Source organism: Leguminivora glycinivorella, chromosome 6 (assembly GCF_023078275.1).
Source record: "Leguminivora glycinivorella isolate SPB_JAAS2020 chromosome 6, LegGlyc_1.1, whole genome shotgun sequence".
In the NCBI taxonomy this organism is placed as follows: Eukaryota; Metazoa; Arthropoda; class Insecta; order Lepidoptera; family Tortricidae; genus Leguminivora; species Leguminivora glycinivorella.
Window position 1 is genome coordinate 12,483,059 of NC_062976.1, and position 16,377 is coordinate 12,499,435.

At 38.5% G+C, this 16,377-nt stretch overlaps 3 protein-coding genes across 4 annotated transcripts; 1 reads left to right on the plus strand and 2 right to left on the minus strand.

Annotated features, from left to right (window-relative positions):
• Window positions 1-568: 568 nt before the first annotated feature.
• Window positions 569-3,226, minus strand: LOC125227259 (F-box/SPRY domain-containing protein 1). Its single transcript, XM_048131519.1, has 4 exons — window positions 2,772-3,226; window positions 2,021-2,294; window positions 1,362-1,452; window positions 569-826 (listed from the first exon to the last, which is right to left on the minus strand). Exons 1-4 carry the CDS (start codon window positions 3,161-3,163, stop codon window positions 732-734), a joined length of 852 nt encoding a protein of 283 aa, XP_047987476.1. The 5' UTR covers window positions 3,164-3,226; the 3' UTR covers window positions 569-731.
• Window positions 3,227-3,553: 327 nt separating this feature from the next.
• Window positions 3,554-5,391, plus strand: LOC125227318 (integrator complex subunit 10). The gene has a single exon (XM_048131603.1). It carries the CDS (start codon window positions 3,627-3,629, stop codon window positions 5,382-5,384), a length of 1,758 nt encoding a protein of 585 aa, XP_047987560.1. The 5' UTR covers window positions 3,554-3,626; the 3' UTR covers window positions 5,385-5,391.
• Window positions 5,392-5,414: 23 nt separating this feature from the next.
• On the minus strand, window positions 5,415-15,959 carry LOC125227317 (transcription initiation factor TFIID subunit 5). Of its 2 annotated transcripts, XM_048131601.1 has the most exons (12): window positions 15,795-15,959; window positions 15,528-15,713; window positions 15,088-15,290; window positions 11,488-11,687; window positions 10,133-10,334; window positions 9,488-9,677; window positions 8,385-8,460; window positions 8,099-8,236; window positions 7,611-7,804; window positions 6,973-7,086; window positions 6,537-6,717; window positions 5,415-5,690 (listed from the first exon to the last, which is right to left on the minus strand). In XM_048131601.1, exons 1-12 carry the CDS (start codon window positions 15,855-15,857, stop codon window positions 5,482-5,484), a joined length of 1,956 nt encoding a protein of 651 aa, XP_047987558.1. In that variant the 5' UTR covers window positions 15,858-15,959; the 3' UTR covers window positions 5,415-5,481. The 2 variants fall into 2 exon arrangements, with proteins under 2 accessions (XP_047987558.1, XP_047987559.1); XM_048131602.1 differs by lacking the exon at window positions 6,537-6,717 and having other exon boundaries at window positions 5,549-5,690.
• Between the last annotated feature and the right edge of the window lie 418 nt (window positions 15,960-16,377).

The following is a 16,377-nucleotide window of genomic DNA, read 5'->3' on the forward strand; positions in this document are numbered from 1 at the left end:
TGAAAAATATCGGAATGAAATTGCGAAATCAGAATCATATAAAACATTTCCACCTTTAATTGTTTTTCTTTTCATCATTTTAAAATTGGTTACTGCTATTTTTTCTACTGATGCTTAAACTAGGCGTTTGCCTAGTGTGGAGTTCATTAAATAACTAAATTAAAATAATTGGTATCTTTACGGTATTTAAAATGAAACTAGTATCAGACACAAGCGCAGATCCAGCTTCGTGCCCAGGGGGGGTCACGTGGTAAAGGCCCAGGCCCTCCGGGGGGGTCACGTGGTCTATTTGTATGGCCAGCCTGAGCTCCAGGGGGGGGTCATGACCCCATATCCCCCCCCCCCCTGGATCCGCGCATGATCAGACATATGTAGATGTCTATTATGTTACTTGAATGTATATATAAAATGTTATATTTTAGAATATGATTTGAAACATCATGTATCTTCTATTTTAGGTATTACCTAGCTGAGGTATGTATAAGGCATCCACTGCCGCCGACGTATAAATGCGTTTTCATTATTTTCACCCAAAGCAGAGGATTGAGAGGATGCACAAACGCATTCGTAATATTTAGTGACTTTAATACTTTTGACTGGGTAACAGTTGGTTGAACTCACATGTGCGTTTGGGATGGGATATACAGCAAAGTGTGCGCCGCATTGTCCATGTCCAGGAAGAAATGGTGGCAGTGAATGTGTTAACATTATCTAGTCATTGAAGGTCACAATCAACCGTCTAATGGCGGACCCAGGTAAACCATTGACACTTCGGTATTTCCATACACAGCTGACACCGTTGGATATAGTCTCTTGTTGGGCAGACCTGAAAGAATATAGGTGTTAATTAATATTTAATCAGATAAGTCATAAGTCCCATCCCAAAACAATGATGTTCATACAGATATTAAGAAACATAGTTCTTTTATAGTTTACTATCTTTATTGCATTTGCAATATCTTTACCCCCTTATTCATAAACATACACTGAAGTTATCAAGCTGATAAAGTTCGTTTGTCCCTTTCTGACGTATTGGTGTGTAGAAAAGGACAAACAAACTTAATCGGCTTGATAACTTTAGTAAATGTTTATGAATAAGGGGGTTAGTCATTCATTAACCAGTATTTAAATATAATTATTAGCTGAAAAAATGTATACTTAATATTGTTGGGAATAGAGCAGTACCACATTACTAATCAATGCAGTAAGGTCCAAATACCTCATCTATTGATTATACATTAATGTTGAACTCTTTTGACTTATTAGTTGTGCAGTCTTGGGTAAGTAGTTTTACATTAGGGTGGAAAATAATTGAATGTACACTCCAATTATATTCCATAACACCACTATAGCTAATTTACCTTTAAATGCAACTCCTAGAAACTCATAATTTCTTTCAAATGACAATGTGTTGTCCTCACAATCTAATATCACTCGTATGCGTTCACCAACCTGAAATAAAAAGCAAATCCATGTTAGTAGGTATTGAATCTAATTAGTCATTCCAGTATGGAGGTTTATGGCATCAGATATATTTTATGATTTAGAATCTACTTTTTTACCTAATTCCCTAATGATTTGGTTTTGGATTACTAGTTAGTAAACACTTCACACCAAATCAAATTTTAAAATCATCAGGAGACAACTAAACTTGACAAATTACTAAAAAAATAATTAAGCAAAAATCTTCTTTATTTTGGCACTCCCATGATCCATTATCACTAAACTTCTGGTAGTAATTAACCTTTCTAGACCCATATGTCAAAAATGGACACTCAATTTTGAATTATGCTAAAATTAATTAAGGTGCCATTTAAAATTTTAAGCTGGCTCCCTGGGGAGTGGGCTTGAAAGGTTAATGAGTTTCAGTTCTCATCTGATGACCATTTATAAATTATTTAGCATGGGACCCCATGCGATTTTTCTAAGTAGTACTTGTTAGATTATGACATGAGTAGGCATCTGAAGCTATATTGCACAATAAGATTAATAATTTATTGGTATTTTTGTTTTGACTTACTTGATATTTTGGACAATTATTAAGCAGCGGATAGTGTCCTTGTGTATCTCCATTGTGCAGCAAGTGATTGTCCACTAAATTCCATCCCCAACTTTGTTCATCAGCTCCTAATAACCCCACATAGCCTTGGCATTGTAAAGGCGCTTCTTTGGTTGAAATGCCCACTACAGCTACAGTCCCTAGTGGACCCTCCCATATCACTTCCCAGGCATGTCGGCCATAATTAAAACCCACTTTACCCCTGCAAGCATCAGTGCTCTGTGCTACTGGATTCCTGAAAACATAAATTAAATTTGGTTGGAGCAATGTGAATCATATTTGTCTCTAGTTCTAGTGTTGATTTTTACGGTTTATAGAAATTCAGATCTATGATCAACAAAATAGTCCCGACAGAAGACCAGCGCTGACCCTCGGGTTAGCATTTATGCTAAGTAGGGACCATTTTGTGGTAACTTACATGTTTTTAATTTCTTTTATTTGCTGTATCTGTTTTTATACTTGTGTCACAAATAAATAATTGATTGATTGATTGATGATATACAATACATGTCTAATGTAGAGCAAAAAATTTAGAATAAATTTGAAAGTGGAAAATTACTAGGGTGAGACTTGAACTCACTGTTTCTGGATAGATACTCCAGCGCTCGATGCATTGATTGCAGACATTTCTGCATTTCAAACAGTTAAGCATAGCAATGTTATAATAATGTAAATAACATTATTAGTGTTTATGAAGATGAAAATAAAATACCTGTGCAAAGTAAATCCATTTGGTTTAACATAAATGTTTCTGGAACAGTCGTGAGGATTCCAAGCGTGAAAAAAAGCCTTAAGTTTTGCCTTATATGTTGTTAAAGTGGAAAGCAAGTCTGACTTCATAACTTCTTCAGCCAGTCTTTTAATACAATGTATTCTCCAAACATCATTATTTTCATCACTGAGAATTCTGTACCAACTCTTACAAACCAAGGAACAATTGCGAAGATCTTTCACAGATAGGTATGAAAATATGTTTTCCAAAACAAGATCTGGAACCAGCTCCGCAATAGAATAACCTTCGCACATATGCAAGTCGTTCAGTGAGTAGTTTACTCTTTCCATTACTTTAGGTGACTTATTTGCAGTAAGCAGATTTGTTATCATCTTATCACTTTCATTTTGTTTTACACAAATGTGCAAAATCCCCGACTGAAAGAAATTTATATCACATCACAATCAATGTCACATTTCGGTTTGTCAAATCAATAGAAGATTTTGTGATCTATGGTTTAAGGCCAGTCCAGACGGGTTGATCAAATCTTGGTCGATTTGATCAGATAATAAATTGCAATAAATCCCCAATTCAACAAACAATATTCGATATTTGAGAAGTTTAAATTAAAAGAAAAGCTGCTATATATTTTGTCGCTAATTTGTTACTTTGTAACAATTTTAATAGTGCTAATAGGCGCGTATACCAGACAGCAAAATGATCTACCTCGGCTCTATGGGTTACTCTGTCTCATGTGTCATTGTCATGTCATGTTTGGTTTGAGTGAAGCCAAAGCAGACTTACATTTTTGTTTGACCACTTTGCACATTAAATTTCTTAAAAGTCTGGATATTAATGCAAAATTCGCATGTAACCATGCCTGGAATTGAAGCTGCTTCAAGTGATGAAGATTACATTATTACAAAAGCCAAAGAAGCTCAGAAGCATAACATTCATTCTGCAAAGGCATGGATGCTCACAGCAAAAACACTATTTCCCACAAATTTCAAGATACAATTTGAGGCTTACCTGATGGAGAAACAATCTGGTAACTTACAGGAAGCAGCCGAGTGTTTCACTTCCCTGATGTTGTCACGTCATAATCTACCAGAACTTTTACCAGAAATATCGGCCATCGCCAATGCTCTGAAAACGGCAGAATCTAGTTTTCTCAGTCAAATGTTTGATAAAATATGTCCCGATATACAACTAACAATATTAAAGACTAGTGTAGAGAACAGTGATGATACTATGGAGCACTGTCGGTTGTTGGTTTTATTATTGAAAAAGTTTCCTCAACTTGGAGTTGATAGTCTGGTAAAAACATTAATCAATGCAGATAAATTCTTCAGTGATAACCGATATGCCAGGCTCCTTGTTGTTGAAACTCTGCCCCTTCTTAGCTCTTTGGAATCACCCAGATTGTTACAGAGGTTACTGGTCAAAGCTATTGATTTTTACAATTCTTATGTGTATGATGAAACAGAGCATGATATCTCAGACCCCTGGCTAAGACTCTATGGTGTATTAGATTTGCTGGGAAGGCAACTTGGCTGGGATCCTTATCTGATAAATTACAGTAATAGCTTGAATAGGGAAGCATATTTTCAAAAGCTCATGACATTAAGAAATTGTGATGATTGTCGCCAGTTGCTGTATTGTGGAACCACTTTTTTCTTGAGATCGCTTTATGAACAAAAGTCGCAAAAAGGAAATCATATTCTTATAGAAGCCCTTTCAGATCCAGACATTGCACCATTAAAGAGAAGGAAATCCGAAATAGAAGTAACTGGAGTTTCATCAAATCATTTCCAAGCTGCAGCTAATTGTTGGGAGCTGTTGCACAGTAATGAGGTGATATCTCGAGAGTTCATGAAGTTAGCTAACCAGTTGCAGGTAAAACCATGGGGTGATGGATTTTCTGAAGAATTGGCACTTTATCAAGGGAGATATGATGAATCAATTCAGACAGTTCAAGGGAATAATCTTGCTTCAAACATAATGAAAGTATCTATCAACTACTTTCATAAAAAGTATGCTGCATGTGTGGAAAGCATACTTGCAGCACTGACACAGCTGCCATCTGTTGATGGTGTCTTAGAGACAGAGCTGATTGTTGGTGGCACTCACAGACACCTACACTTTTTGCCTCTTACAAAAGTAGCCATTATGCATTACTTCTGTACATTGCTGATAAGAATTTTGCTGAGCACAGGAAACAGTTCAGATTTAACCTATGGCCACATTTTAGTATTGATGCAATTTGGATGGCCCCAGGAAGAAGCAATTTTTATGAACATTTTGGATATTATAAAACGAAAGGGTGTATTTCACTACCATTTATTCTCAGCATATATTATACACATAGACATACTGGAAGAGCTGAGTTTTATGTGGAATGATCAGAATAACAGTGTAGCATTGGATATTTTACCAAATTCCCAACAGCATCTGGGACAGAGAAGGATCGGAACTAGAGGGGCAGACAAGGGGGTAAAGGAAGATTTTAAACAAGCCATGAAAGCTCAAGTCGCTAGAAGTAATGAGTCTATCTTAAATTTGATGATACAGTTTATAACATCAGAAAGGTCCTATCTACTTCAAATTTTATGATTTCACTGTAAATAAAAAAAAGAAAATGTATATTGTAAAAAGTGTGCTTTTATTATTGTATGTCATTAAATTGATATCTTTTTAACAAATTGTATCGTTACGTACTTCCCTCATACGTGCCTACAGCCAACAAAAGATTACGTCTCGTGAAGTGCAGACTTGTAACTGGTGAATTTTTCGTAGCAAAAGAACGCAACAAAAATTTATCTTCCTTTTTCTCCACTGGGTTATTTGGTGCATCTTCAACCGGCACTTCGTCAGTTATAGCGGCGACATCCCAAAGTTTGATCGTGCAGTCTAAAGATCCTAGAAAGAAAAAACTACTCTTTGAAAAGGTTCCTAAAAATTGATCGAAACATGTAGAATTGTAGTGATCTTTCGACTTGATTAAATACTTAAAACCCTACATAAAAGATGCCCGCCCCCGCCCGGCGCCCCGCGCACCCACGCATACGATATAGCTCAAAGCATTGTTAGGAAGCCTTTAAGCCTTAAGGGATATACGTGGGTGCGCGGGGCGCCGGGGGCTGGCGGCGGCGGCGCGGGGGAGTGCGAGCGACAGGGTGAGGCAGGAACAGAGGGGAGGCCGACAAATCAAAATACAGGAAACAGTGCGAATTTCACGAAAGTTATTCTAGAAAACTATTAAAAAGTAAGTGCATGGTCGTAGAAAAAGTAGTGTATGCAACGGTGTTTAACTGAGTCAAAAAATACTCGTGGCGTCTTAATAACAATTTTTAAATAGAGAAAACACAAAAAAAAATTGTCAGTAGAAAACGACGCGAAATTCATTGAAACGATTCCTGGCAGGCAAGCGATAAATGATGAACTTCGCCTCAAATTGTTACCCACGCCACTCGTATTTTTTGACCTTTAAACGCCTGTTGCATAAAATACTATTAAATAGAGAAAACACAAAAAAAAATTGTCAGTAGAAAACGACGCGAAATTAATTGAAACGATTCCTGGCAGGCAAGCGATAAATGATGAACATGAACATCAGGTCGTCCCTATCGCACTATTTGTAAGTGCGATAGGGCGGCCTGATGGTTCATCATTTATCGCGCGACCATGCTTATACGCCTGTACATTTGAAATACGTTGCCTTCTCCCATCGACATGGTCGCCGCGCCGGAGAGATTGAGAACTCACCTGAGGCTAAAATAGTTCCGTCGCGGCTGAACGCGAGCGAGTGTAGCGGCGCGGTGTGCGCGGGCGGCAGCAGCGCCGCGGGCGCGCCGCTCGCCACGTCCCACACCGCCAGCTCCCCGCCGCCGCCGCCCGACGCCAGCCAGCGCCCGCAGATCGAGAACTGCAGCGTGAACACTGCGCACTGCACGAATACACGGCTTCATAGCGTGACCACACGCACCATGCGTAAACAGACATAAACAACAAACGCTCACGGCATCCCCACGTTTGTCCGACACCTCTCCGAACATTCAAGTTTTCCAAGCGTGAGGAGTCAGAAGCGTATACATTTCTACGTTATTGGTTTCAATTTGGGTACGTTCAATTTTAAATTTTGTGAAAACAAATGATGATACTGACTGATACTGGTATGTTAAGCCGTACATGTAGAACTTACCTTGTGGCCCGTCATGATTCGCACTTGAGTTCCGGTCAAACAGTCCCACACGCGGACTGTTCGGTCGCTGGAGCCTGTGGCTATGTAATTTGAATTTGGATGGAATTGCACGCACTGAAAGTAAAAAAAAAAAAGGTAGTAAATAAAATCTAAACTTGTCTTACAAATATTCAGGTGTTTATAAGAAAGCATGCAACCTTAAATATCTGCAAGACTTACAACCCAATTATAGTAGCAGGTGATTCCTAACTACTAAAACTAAAGGAAATCTGTTTATGATCTTCACTCTTCTTCGAAAAGTGATAAAAAATCAAACATTTCAATATAAGTTTCGAAAGACTCATTAAGATATAATTCGATACGAGTTTCAAACCCAAGACCTAAGGCACGCCACAGACAGTCTTAAAAATTCATAATCTTAAAAAATATTTGTATGCAATCTGTCAGTTCAATCTGAAAATTATGTCAGTTTGAAGTGACAGGTTGCTTACATATCTTTTTTAAGATTATGAATTTTTAAGACTGTCTGTGGCGTGCCTAATGGTGTGTCAATTTCACTCTACCTAACCCACAACATATCTATGACTACCGCTAGGCTACCAACGCTTATAACATCCGTGTAGTAAAAGAATCCTTACATCAACATCAGTAAGATGACCCGAGAAGATCCTCAGCGGCTGATGGTGGTCCGTGGCCCAGAGCCGCGCGGTGCGGTCGTGGCCGCTCGACGCGAAGTAGTGCCCGTGCGGGGACCACTTCACGTCCCACACGGGCCACACGTGGCCTCTGTAGGCCACCAGGCATGTCCAACACTGTAGCGACCATAGCCTCACTGAAAAATATCCATTAAAAAAAAACTCATAATAGCTTCCGTTTGTATCAATCGGCCATATAAATTGGTAGAGTCGGTTGGGAATTGAAGAGTCGTGGAATGTATTGGACCCCGTATTTTTCACGACTCGTCTAGTCATCTCTTTCCGAAAAGACTCTAGATGTGTGACTGAACAAATCACGATCTACCCTTTTCCAGGCATAGTAAATAAGTGTAAGTTGAAATCATATTTTTGCAAGAATAAAAAACATAATTATCTTTATAGTTCTATTCAAAATGTCTGAAATAAAGTACCTGTGGCATCTTCTGAGCAGGATAACAGCAAATTCTTAAATGGATCAAATGAAACTTTGTAAACCGGCCCTGAATGTCCGAAAAGTGTACGACAAGCATCTCTATCTCTTTCCTCCATCATTCTTACAAGGACATCTCCTGTAGAAAAAAAAACCGCCTTTTTAATAACCAATATATTTACAAGAAATATTTATGGCAATGGGGTTGCTGCAACATACAAGGGTGTTAAAAATGCCAAATATTAAGGATAAAAAACCAAATGACAAAGAATATAATTGCACCGTACCTGCTTCCCTATCAATGTCTTGTAATTTTTCAGCAGATTTCATTCCACGCAGTCTTACAGGTGTTAAAGTCCATACCTATTAAACAAATGTAAGCATTTATAAAATATATGAAGTTAAATGATACCTCGAGAAGTATTGTGTAAAGAAGTATGGTGTGGTTTTTGTAAATTACCCTTTGAACGCAACACCTATCGTGAGCGGCACGTCAATGTGAACTTTATATTTTTCCCCACACTAGCTCGGAAACACGTGTTTTGTCCTTTAATACCAGCGGGTAAAAACGCATTTTATCCACTAGTGGGTAAAGTAATTTGACCTTGAATAAAGTCAAATTAACTGCTTTAAAATTGATAAAAGTAGGTGAATCTAGTAATAGAGATGATTTACCACCTGTGGAACTACTGGAAGCAGTGATAAACGCATTTTTTGCGTAGTAGTTTCCTCGCTATAGTGAGGGGAAAAGTTTTGTGTTACACTCGGGTGCAAATGTATTTACTTCTCGTGTGTTAAAAAACTCTTCCTTTCACTTACTCGTTTTTAAATTCGGTTCCACACTCGGCGTTAAAATACAACTGCCCCCTTGTATAACAAATAACTATTATCATGCAGAAACGTGTGCGAGCGGTACTACATATTTTTCAATTAAAGGAAAAATTCACAACTCTAGCAGGACTCGAACCTGCAACTATCTGCATTTTTAACCCCCGACGCAAAAACGACGGGGTGTTATAAGTTTCACGTGTCTGTCTGTGTGTGTGTGTGTGTGTGTGTGTGTGTGTGTGTGTGTGTGTCTGTCTGTCTGTCTGTCTGTCTGTGGCATCGTAGCTCCCGAACGGATGAACCGATTTGGATTTAGTTTTTTTTGTCTGAAAGCTGAGTACGTCGGGAGTGCTCTTAGCCATGTTTCATGAAAATCGGTCTACTATGTCGCGGTCGGGGGTTTTTTCAAAATTTTTATTTTGTGGTTATTAGTCCAGCCGCAGCAGCTCTGACCAACTGAGCCAGGCCTGCTAGATGTGTACGAACTATTACGCACACAAGCAAGTGAACTTTGTTGAAAGGCTTTGGAGAAAAAAAATTATGTTCGAATAAAATTGCCTACCTTGATTGTAGAGTTGTTAAAGCCGACAGCCAACAGAGTAGAGTCATCACAGATGTCTGCGCAGATAGCAGTGTGGCCGCTGTTTAGCAGAGTATAAAAGCAAATGGAGGGAAGACTCTCTGGTCCCAGTTGGACACGTTTTGCTGCTTCTCTTAAAGCTTTAGCTTTTTCAATTTTATCTGCTTCTTTTCTGTGAAGATAGACATAAGTCAAATTAAGAATTATGCACAAAATTTAAATTAAAGGATCGAAAGCTACCCCCTAGCCTATTGCCCTAGGCTACCGTTAGGCCTAACTACAATGATGATTCTAGATTGTTTAATATCCATATGTACACACATACATATATGTATAAACGTAATATACACAAACCCATGCCTGAATTTCCAAACAGGGTAGCAAGAACACTGAAACGATTAAATTTTAGTGCCACTCTTGTCATTTTTTATTTAATTTATTTTCATAAATTTTATGGTTAACAATGCATTTATAAATAAAAATGGATTAACTGTTTGTATCAAACTGGCGGTTTAGCACAACTTGCGTTGTCGCGCGCGAGTCCATACATCAAGCGCGACTTCAAGTATGGACTTGCGGGCGAGAGCGCAAGTTGTGCTAGACCGCCAGATATGTTAATTTCCTTACAATTCTGGCAGAGGGATTCTATCGTTTGGAGGTGCATTGGGGTCCGATTTCGGCTTCTTCATAAAAATGTTGTCTTTTTTAGCCTTTTTCTTCTTTGGCTTGTCTGGAGTTTCCTCTGTTTCCTCTTCATCTTCAGTCGGAACGTGAAACAATTGAATATCTGGCTCCTTCAGTAGTCCATAGTACACTTTTGTGCGATTTTCTGAAATTTTAACAAAATAGGTACATAAATCAAGTAGAAATATAAAGCAAAAATTACACAGCAAATGCGAACACAAAACTTGTTCCAAACTATGTCCTACAAACATCAGCTTCACATCATTTTTATCTTAGACTTATATTGACCGGGATATAGACCGTACACGCGACGCGCGCGAAGGAGGGTAGATCGCGCGCTGTCTATACAACTTTAACATCCACCCGCCTTCGTCAGTTTTCCGTGATCATGATGCATGCAACTGCGTCGCAATATCGGGAGCTCGACAAAAATCAAAAAGGTAATCACGTTCTATATCCCGGTCAATATAAGTCTAATGAAAATAACCGTGAATCATTCAAAACTCTTATTTTTATCTTATTAATAAAAAATATATTTATTGGACAAAAATAACACTAAATATTTTACTACCAATTATCCGCAACGCAGGCTTCGTCATGAGGTTACAGCCATAAATCAGCAACAGGCGTCGTCCTTACACACAAACAATAAAGCTAGCAACAGGTTTCGTCATTTACCCATAATGTGGGTTATCGCAACAACAACATACGCGCAAACTAACTAGGACCCGCCCGAGTCGTACCGGGCCCAAAGGTTCCCATCACACTAGCAGCATTTCCACGCTGTATAGCCAATGAAATCCCCTGCACCAGATACGACCCGGAACGCGGATCGCAGCCCCTATCCCTAAGTCGGCGACCAAGTTCCCTAACAAAGGCTTTAGCCTCAGTTCCCCAGGGTCCCGCCGTCTCCACAGCAAGTGGCACAAATTTGTACATTGCTTCCAGGGCGCTGTACTTTGCGTGCTTGAGTCTAGCTGCAAACTCTGCAGCTGACCCAGCAGACTTAATTCTGAGGCCAAGGTGGGACGGAGCAAAAGTACTCACACACGTGGCGTCCCACAATAGGCACTGACCCTTCTGCCACGGAACCAACGTGAGTCCGTCTGGCCTCTTGCTGTCCGTGCGAGATAACCCTGGAGGTTCTAACACGCCAGGAATGTTGGCTGCCACCAAAGCCCGGCGAACCACGTCATTAATAGTGTGATGCCTAGAAAAACGCCCTGCGCACCTTTGGCAACTAAGCCCATGGTGACCATCCTCATGCCCATGGTGTATTAATAAAACAAAAGTCTTACCACTTCTCAGTGCTTCACCAAGCATGCTCCCAATGCTTGTCCGGACTTGTGCCAGCGTCCGACCCGGGCCATCATGGATGTCAATGTGAATGTGGTTGTTGATGATGTTTATGATGACTGTGGAGCTCTTCTGTTCGTGCAGGTAACGCTTCAGCTGTGCTGATGCATCTCTTGACATTTGCACTACAAATTTGTTTGTGCTGAAATATTGTAATTAGCATTTAAAGTACCTAGACAAGTCTATACGAGCCCCAATGCAAATGATATCGTCTAGCATAGCTGGGCATTAACTCGTTAATCCGTTAATCGTTAATTAACGAAGTTAACATTTCGATTAACGGATTAACTTTTAAGTTAACTTTAAAAAATGTTAACGGACTCGTTAACTTCCGTTAAATTTCATAGAGTCCGTTAATCGTTAATCCAGCACCCCAAGCGGCTCGCTGCGCCGCGAAAACCACGTTCTTACCACTACTTTAAAAGCCCGTAGTACGGCAAAACCTAGGTTTTATCGGTAAAAGCAGATCCGTCGGTTATAAACAGTTTAAAGACCAATTGGCGACTTTGGATCACTTATTCGAGATCTTCTAAATCTTATTAGGCGTGCTAGATCGATCACTAACCTGGGAATAGAGTGCAATCATCAGGCATGACAGACATATCGCGCAACCGACGCATCGACGAGTTAGAGTCCGGCGCGGGCCTTAGATTACTCTACCAAGTTATCGTGGCCCACAGCATCGAGTTCAGTTCGAGTTCATCTCAAATCTCAATCTGAAGAACCGACGCACCACGATCGCGACCGCATGAATGACCCAATAATTACCAATCCGAAGTAAAACCTAGGATTTAGCCAACCAACGGCGGTAAAAGCCCGAAGAGACCGTAATTATTTCATTTCGGTTTTTTAACGTAGTAAATAGAAATACATAATACCTAGAATGGAGTCCTATTTTTATGACGCGTTAACGGATTATCGATTAACTTTAACTTCCGTTAAATCTACCGAAATGTATCGCTTTAACGATTAACGAAGTTAACTTTTTAAGTAACGGATTAACGATTATCGAAGTTAACTATTTGATTAACGGTGCCCAGCTATGTCGTCTAGTCACACTTCAACGTGCGATATTTATTTCCGAAACTGGTGTTTAAACCCAGATTGACTTTGATGATAAATGGAATACACGACACACTAAGCCATTAAAACTAGTTTAATCTTGCGCCGTACAAAATGCCCTAATGTTATATGTTTTAATATAATCATGTCATAAAAATAACATATCTAAAGCAAAAAAATACGCCTAGTTCATATTTGAGGCATAATAGGTCGTCTATTTTAAATAAAAATAGTTTAGTAAGATTTATATTATACAATAATATTTTAAATTGAATTAATAATATTATAAGTCGTCTGATATGATATACGGCTACATAAAAAGGTAAATTCTGTAAAAAATATAATTATTCTACAACATTTTTATACCAAAATAGCAAGAGGTAAGTCGGTGCCTGAATCAGTGAGGAAAATTATAATTTCCAGTAACAATAGCGGCAAATCTACGTTCCAAAATATCCAAAGACCTTTTTTTGCCAAGATCTACGGCGCATACAATCATCCAGCATCAACTAAAACACGGAACCGTCTCCTGTTTAAATAAATCTGGCCGTCGAAGAATAACTGCCAAAGAGAAAACAGGATTTTGAGGAGCATCATCAGGAAAAATCGTCATGCAAGAGCAGGAGAACTTACCTAACTATGGCCATAGCTGGGCACCGTTAATCAAATGGTTAACTTCGTTAATCGCTAATCCGTTACTAAAAAAGTTAACTTCGTTAATCGTTAAAGCGATACATTTCGACAAATTTAACGTAAGTTAAAGTTAATCGTTAATCCGTTAACACGTGAAAAAAAAATGAACTTTTCTTTAAATATTTAGTTGCATCAGTATCCACTATAACGTATTATATTTCTGTAAAAGGCCGAAGTACAGCTAGCCTATTGAACTCTAGGCTGCACGTGGAAGGCAGTGATCGCCTGAGCTACTGCCAAGAGCTGTGTCAGGAGAGATGCTGGCGGTGACGTGACTGTTGTGGCACTTTGGGCGGTAGAAGCTAGGGAAGCGAATGTGGTCGTAAATAGGGCTCGAATTTGCTGCCCTATCACTACAACAGTCGCCATGGTAAAGCTTAGGATTCACCGAATCAAAGTTAGTAAAAGCAAATCGTGAAGAATTCTTTTTTAGGTAATATTTCGGACTTTTAGCAATCGACATCGGTAAAACCTAGGATTTACCGGCAAATCATAGGATTTGCCGTACTTCGGGCTTTTATAGTAGCGTTCAGAACGTGTTTTTCGCAGGGCACATGGCGCCTGTGCCTTACTAGATTAACGATTAACGGACTCGGAGAAATTTAACGGAAGTTAACGAGTCCGTTAACATTTTTTCAAGTTAACTTAAAAGTTAATCCGTTAATCGAAATGTTAACTTCGTTAATTAACGATTAACGGATTAACGAGTTAATGCCCAGCTATGACTATGGCATGACGCGATCAAAATAAACAGTTCAGTCGATACCTGAAAGACAGTAATGAAAATAATGGGCTTCGGTTTTCACACCGCTAATCAGAAACCATTATTACTCAAAAGCAGAAAACTAACAGGTTGAAATTTGCACAAAAGTACAGAAACTGGACTGCCGATCAGTGGCGAAAAATAATATGGAGCGACAAATCCAAATTTGAGGTCATAGTTGGCGATGAACGAAGTAAAGTCATTCAAGAAAAAGGAGATGCATTTCACAAAGACTGTCTTGAACGCAAGGTGTAGTTTCCAGCATCTTTAAATGATTTGGGGCTGTATGTCGGCACAGGGTGTGGGATGTCTGCAATTTATAGATGGAACCGTCAATGCAGAGAAATACAAAAGCATCTTGGAATAGAGTTCACTACCGTCTATAAGAAAGTTCAAGTATATAAATGGATTTACTTTTCAACAAGATGGTGCCTTATGTCATACTGGCAAGACAACGATGGAGTGGCTGAAACAAAAACAAATTCCTACCATATCATGGCCATCCAGCAGTCCAGACTTGTCTCCCATAAAAACTTTGTAGTGGTAAATGTAGAAAAAGTTGCGAAAAGATCCTTCTAAATCCAAAGCTGATTTTAAGGAGAAACTTGTGGGTGTCTGGAATGGTTACATGTTCTACTAATCATCTAATTCATCCTGAATTTTGAGGTCGAAGTTAGGACATAATATTTTTTTCATACTAGACTATATCATTTGCATTGGGGCTCGTAATACATTACAGATAATATAATTGAGTAACATATTCAAAATAATTAACCAAAATTAAATTAGACAGAAAATATTTTGGAAGTATCAGAATATATCAGATGTAGGACCAATATCCTATATATTAAAAGTCTGATCTTTGATACCCTTCCTACATCCAACATCGGATTGGATAATTTGAAAATGCCCTAACTTAACTATGCTTTTCACAATAGATAGGAAACATGTTGTCCCTTCCCCTCTTTGCAAACCCCTGCCTTACAGTTAATGTTATTTAAAATTTTCAATGGGGAAATATTACCTATAAATCTCAGCCAGTTCATTGCCCTTTATTTGTTCTTTGCTTTTAACAATAGATATTTTCATTAAATCTTCTTGATAGTAGTCTTCCTGTTCTGGGCCAAACTTCTCCATGAAGTTCATGGCATGTTCGGTGTGGTCATACAATATGAGCACCATGTACATGTGCACAAATACTGGATACAGAAGAGTTGATAGTTCATGCTGTAACCAATAGCATATCATAATATCAGTGTATCTATGATAACTTTTGTTTTATCCAAGAATGGCATGCCAAAAATGGAATGCATGTGACAGGACAAAAAGCTAGGCAAGGCAAAATGAGAATGCCTTGAAAAACTATTAGGAAAAGCTATTAGTCTGTCAGAGAGCATAATTGAAGGGAGATGGAACCCATGTAAAATCTTTTTTAAACATTTTAGAAAGAGGCTAAGATCTTACCTTGTAAACATCTAAAGAAGTTTCAACAAACTTCTTCAAGCTGTCGTAGGCGAATTCATAACTGTATGGATCACTCTCTGTATGATGTGAAGTCAAAATGTTAGCAAGTTCTACTTCGGGTAAATCCAAGTTTTCTATTTCGGCATCTCCCAAACTTGCTTCTTTCCTAAGTATTTCTTCAGTTCCCTAAAAACAATACTTTCAAATGAGAAATACAAAAACGCATACCGGAATGAAAACAAGAGGTACCTATTTTGTCTTCTTTACCTTAAGGTTATATTTTCTCAGTAGTTGCAATACCGCCAGAAGTGGCGTAGATTTCTCTCCCATTTTTGCAGTTTAATTCACCGTTAATAAGCTAAATTTCAACATTAAATTACAAATAAATTGATGCATAGAATAGATGCAAGTAGAACAATATCAACTTGTCAAGCAAAGCAATGTAAACTATTGACGTAGAAACAAATATAGACTGATGGATTTGGACGTGACGTTGTACTGTAGTGAAAAAAAAAATTAATCGAAAGAATAGTCTTATATATGGTACTACGCTCTTATTACACCAGACTAAGATGTTGTGGAACATATTTTTGAGTAAGATATGTACACCCATATTTTTAAACTACGCTGTAAATAACCTCATGTCGTTATGTACACGGTTACCAAGCATATAATATAATGAAAGAGACAGATATATAGCTATTTTAAAAAATTTACTCTCATCTCTCAGTGCCATAGTACCGCTTTTTCTCTCATTTTTGGTTACCAACTGGCTATCACTCATATATTTTCGTAATGAAAAAGCGATAACCTGATGACGTCATATACCCGTCATCTAGGTATTTCTACA

Excerpts from the sequence above, each read along its gene's own strand:
- LOC125227259 (XM_048131519.1), bottom strand. The coding sequence starts at position 3,163 with ATGATAACAAATCTGCTTACTGCAAATAAGTCACCTAAAGTAATGGAA. Across the intron at positions 2,295-2,771 it reads AATGGATTTACTTTGCACAG|GAATCCAGTAGCACAGAGCA; the intron begins GTATTTTATTTT and ends TTATGTTTTCAG. Across the intron at positions 1,453-2,020 it reads ATAATTGTCCAAAATATCAA|GTTGGTGAACGCATACGAGT; the intron begins GTAAGTCAAAAC and ends TTTTTATTTCAG.
- LOC125227318 (XM_048131603.1), top strand. The coding sequence starts at position 3,627 with ATGCAAAATTCGCATGTAACCATGCCTGGAATTGAAGCTGCTTCAAGT.
- LOC125227317 (XM_048131601.1), bottom strand. The coding sequence starts at position 15,857 with ATGGGAGAGAAATCTACGCCACTTCTGGCGGTATTGCAACTACTGAGA. Across the intron at positions 8,237-8,384 it reads AGACATTGATAGGGAAGCAG|GAGATGTCCTTGTAAGAATG; the intron begins GTACGGTGCAAT and ends TTTTTTCTACAG. Across the intron at positions 7,805-8,098 it reads CTGCTCAGAAGATGCCACAG|TGAGGCTATGGTCGCTACAG; the intron begins GTACTTTATTTC and ends GATATTTTTCAG.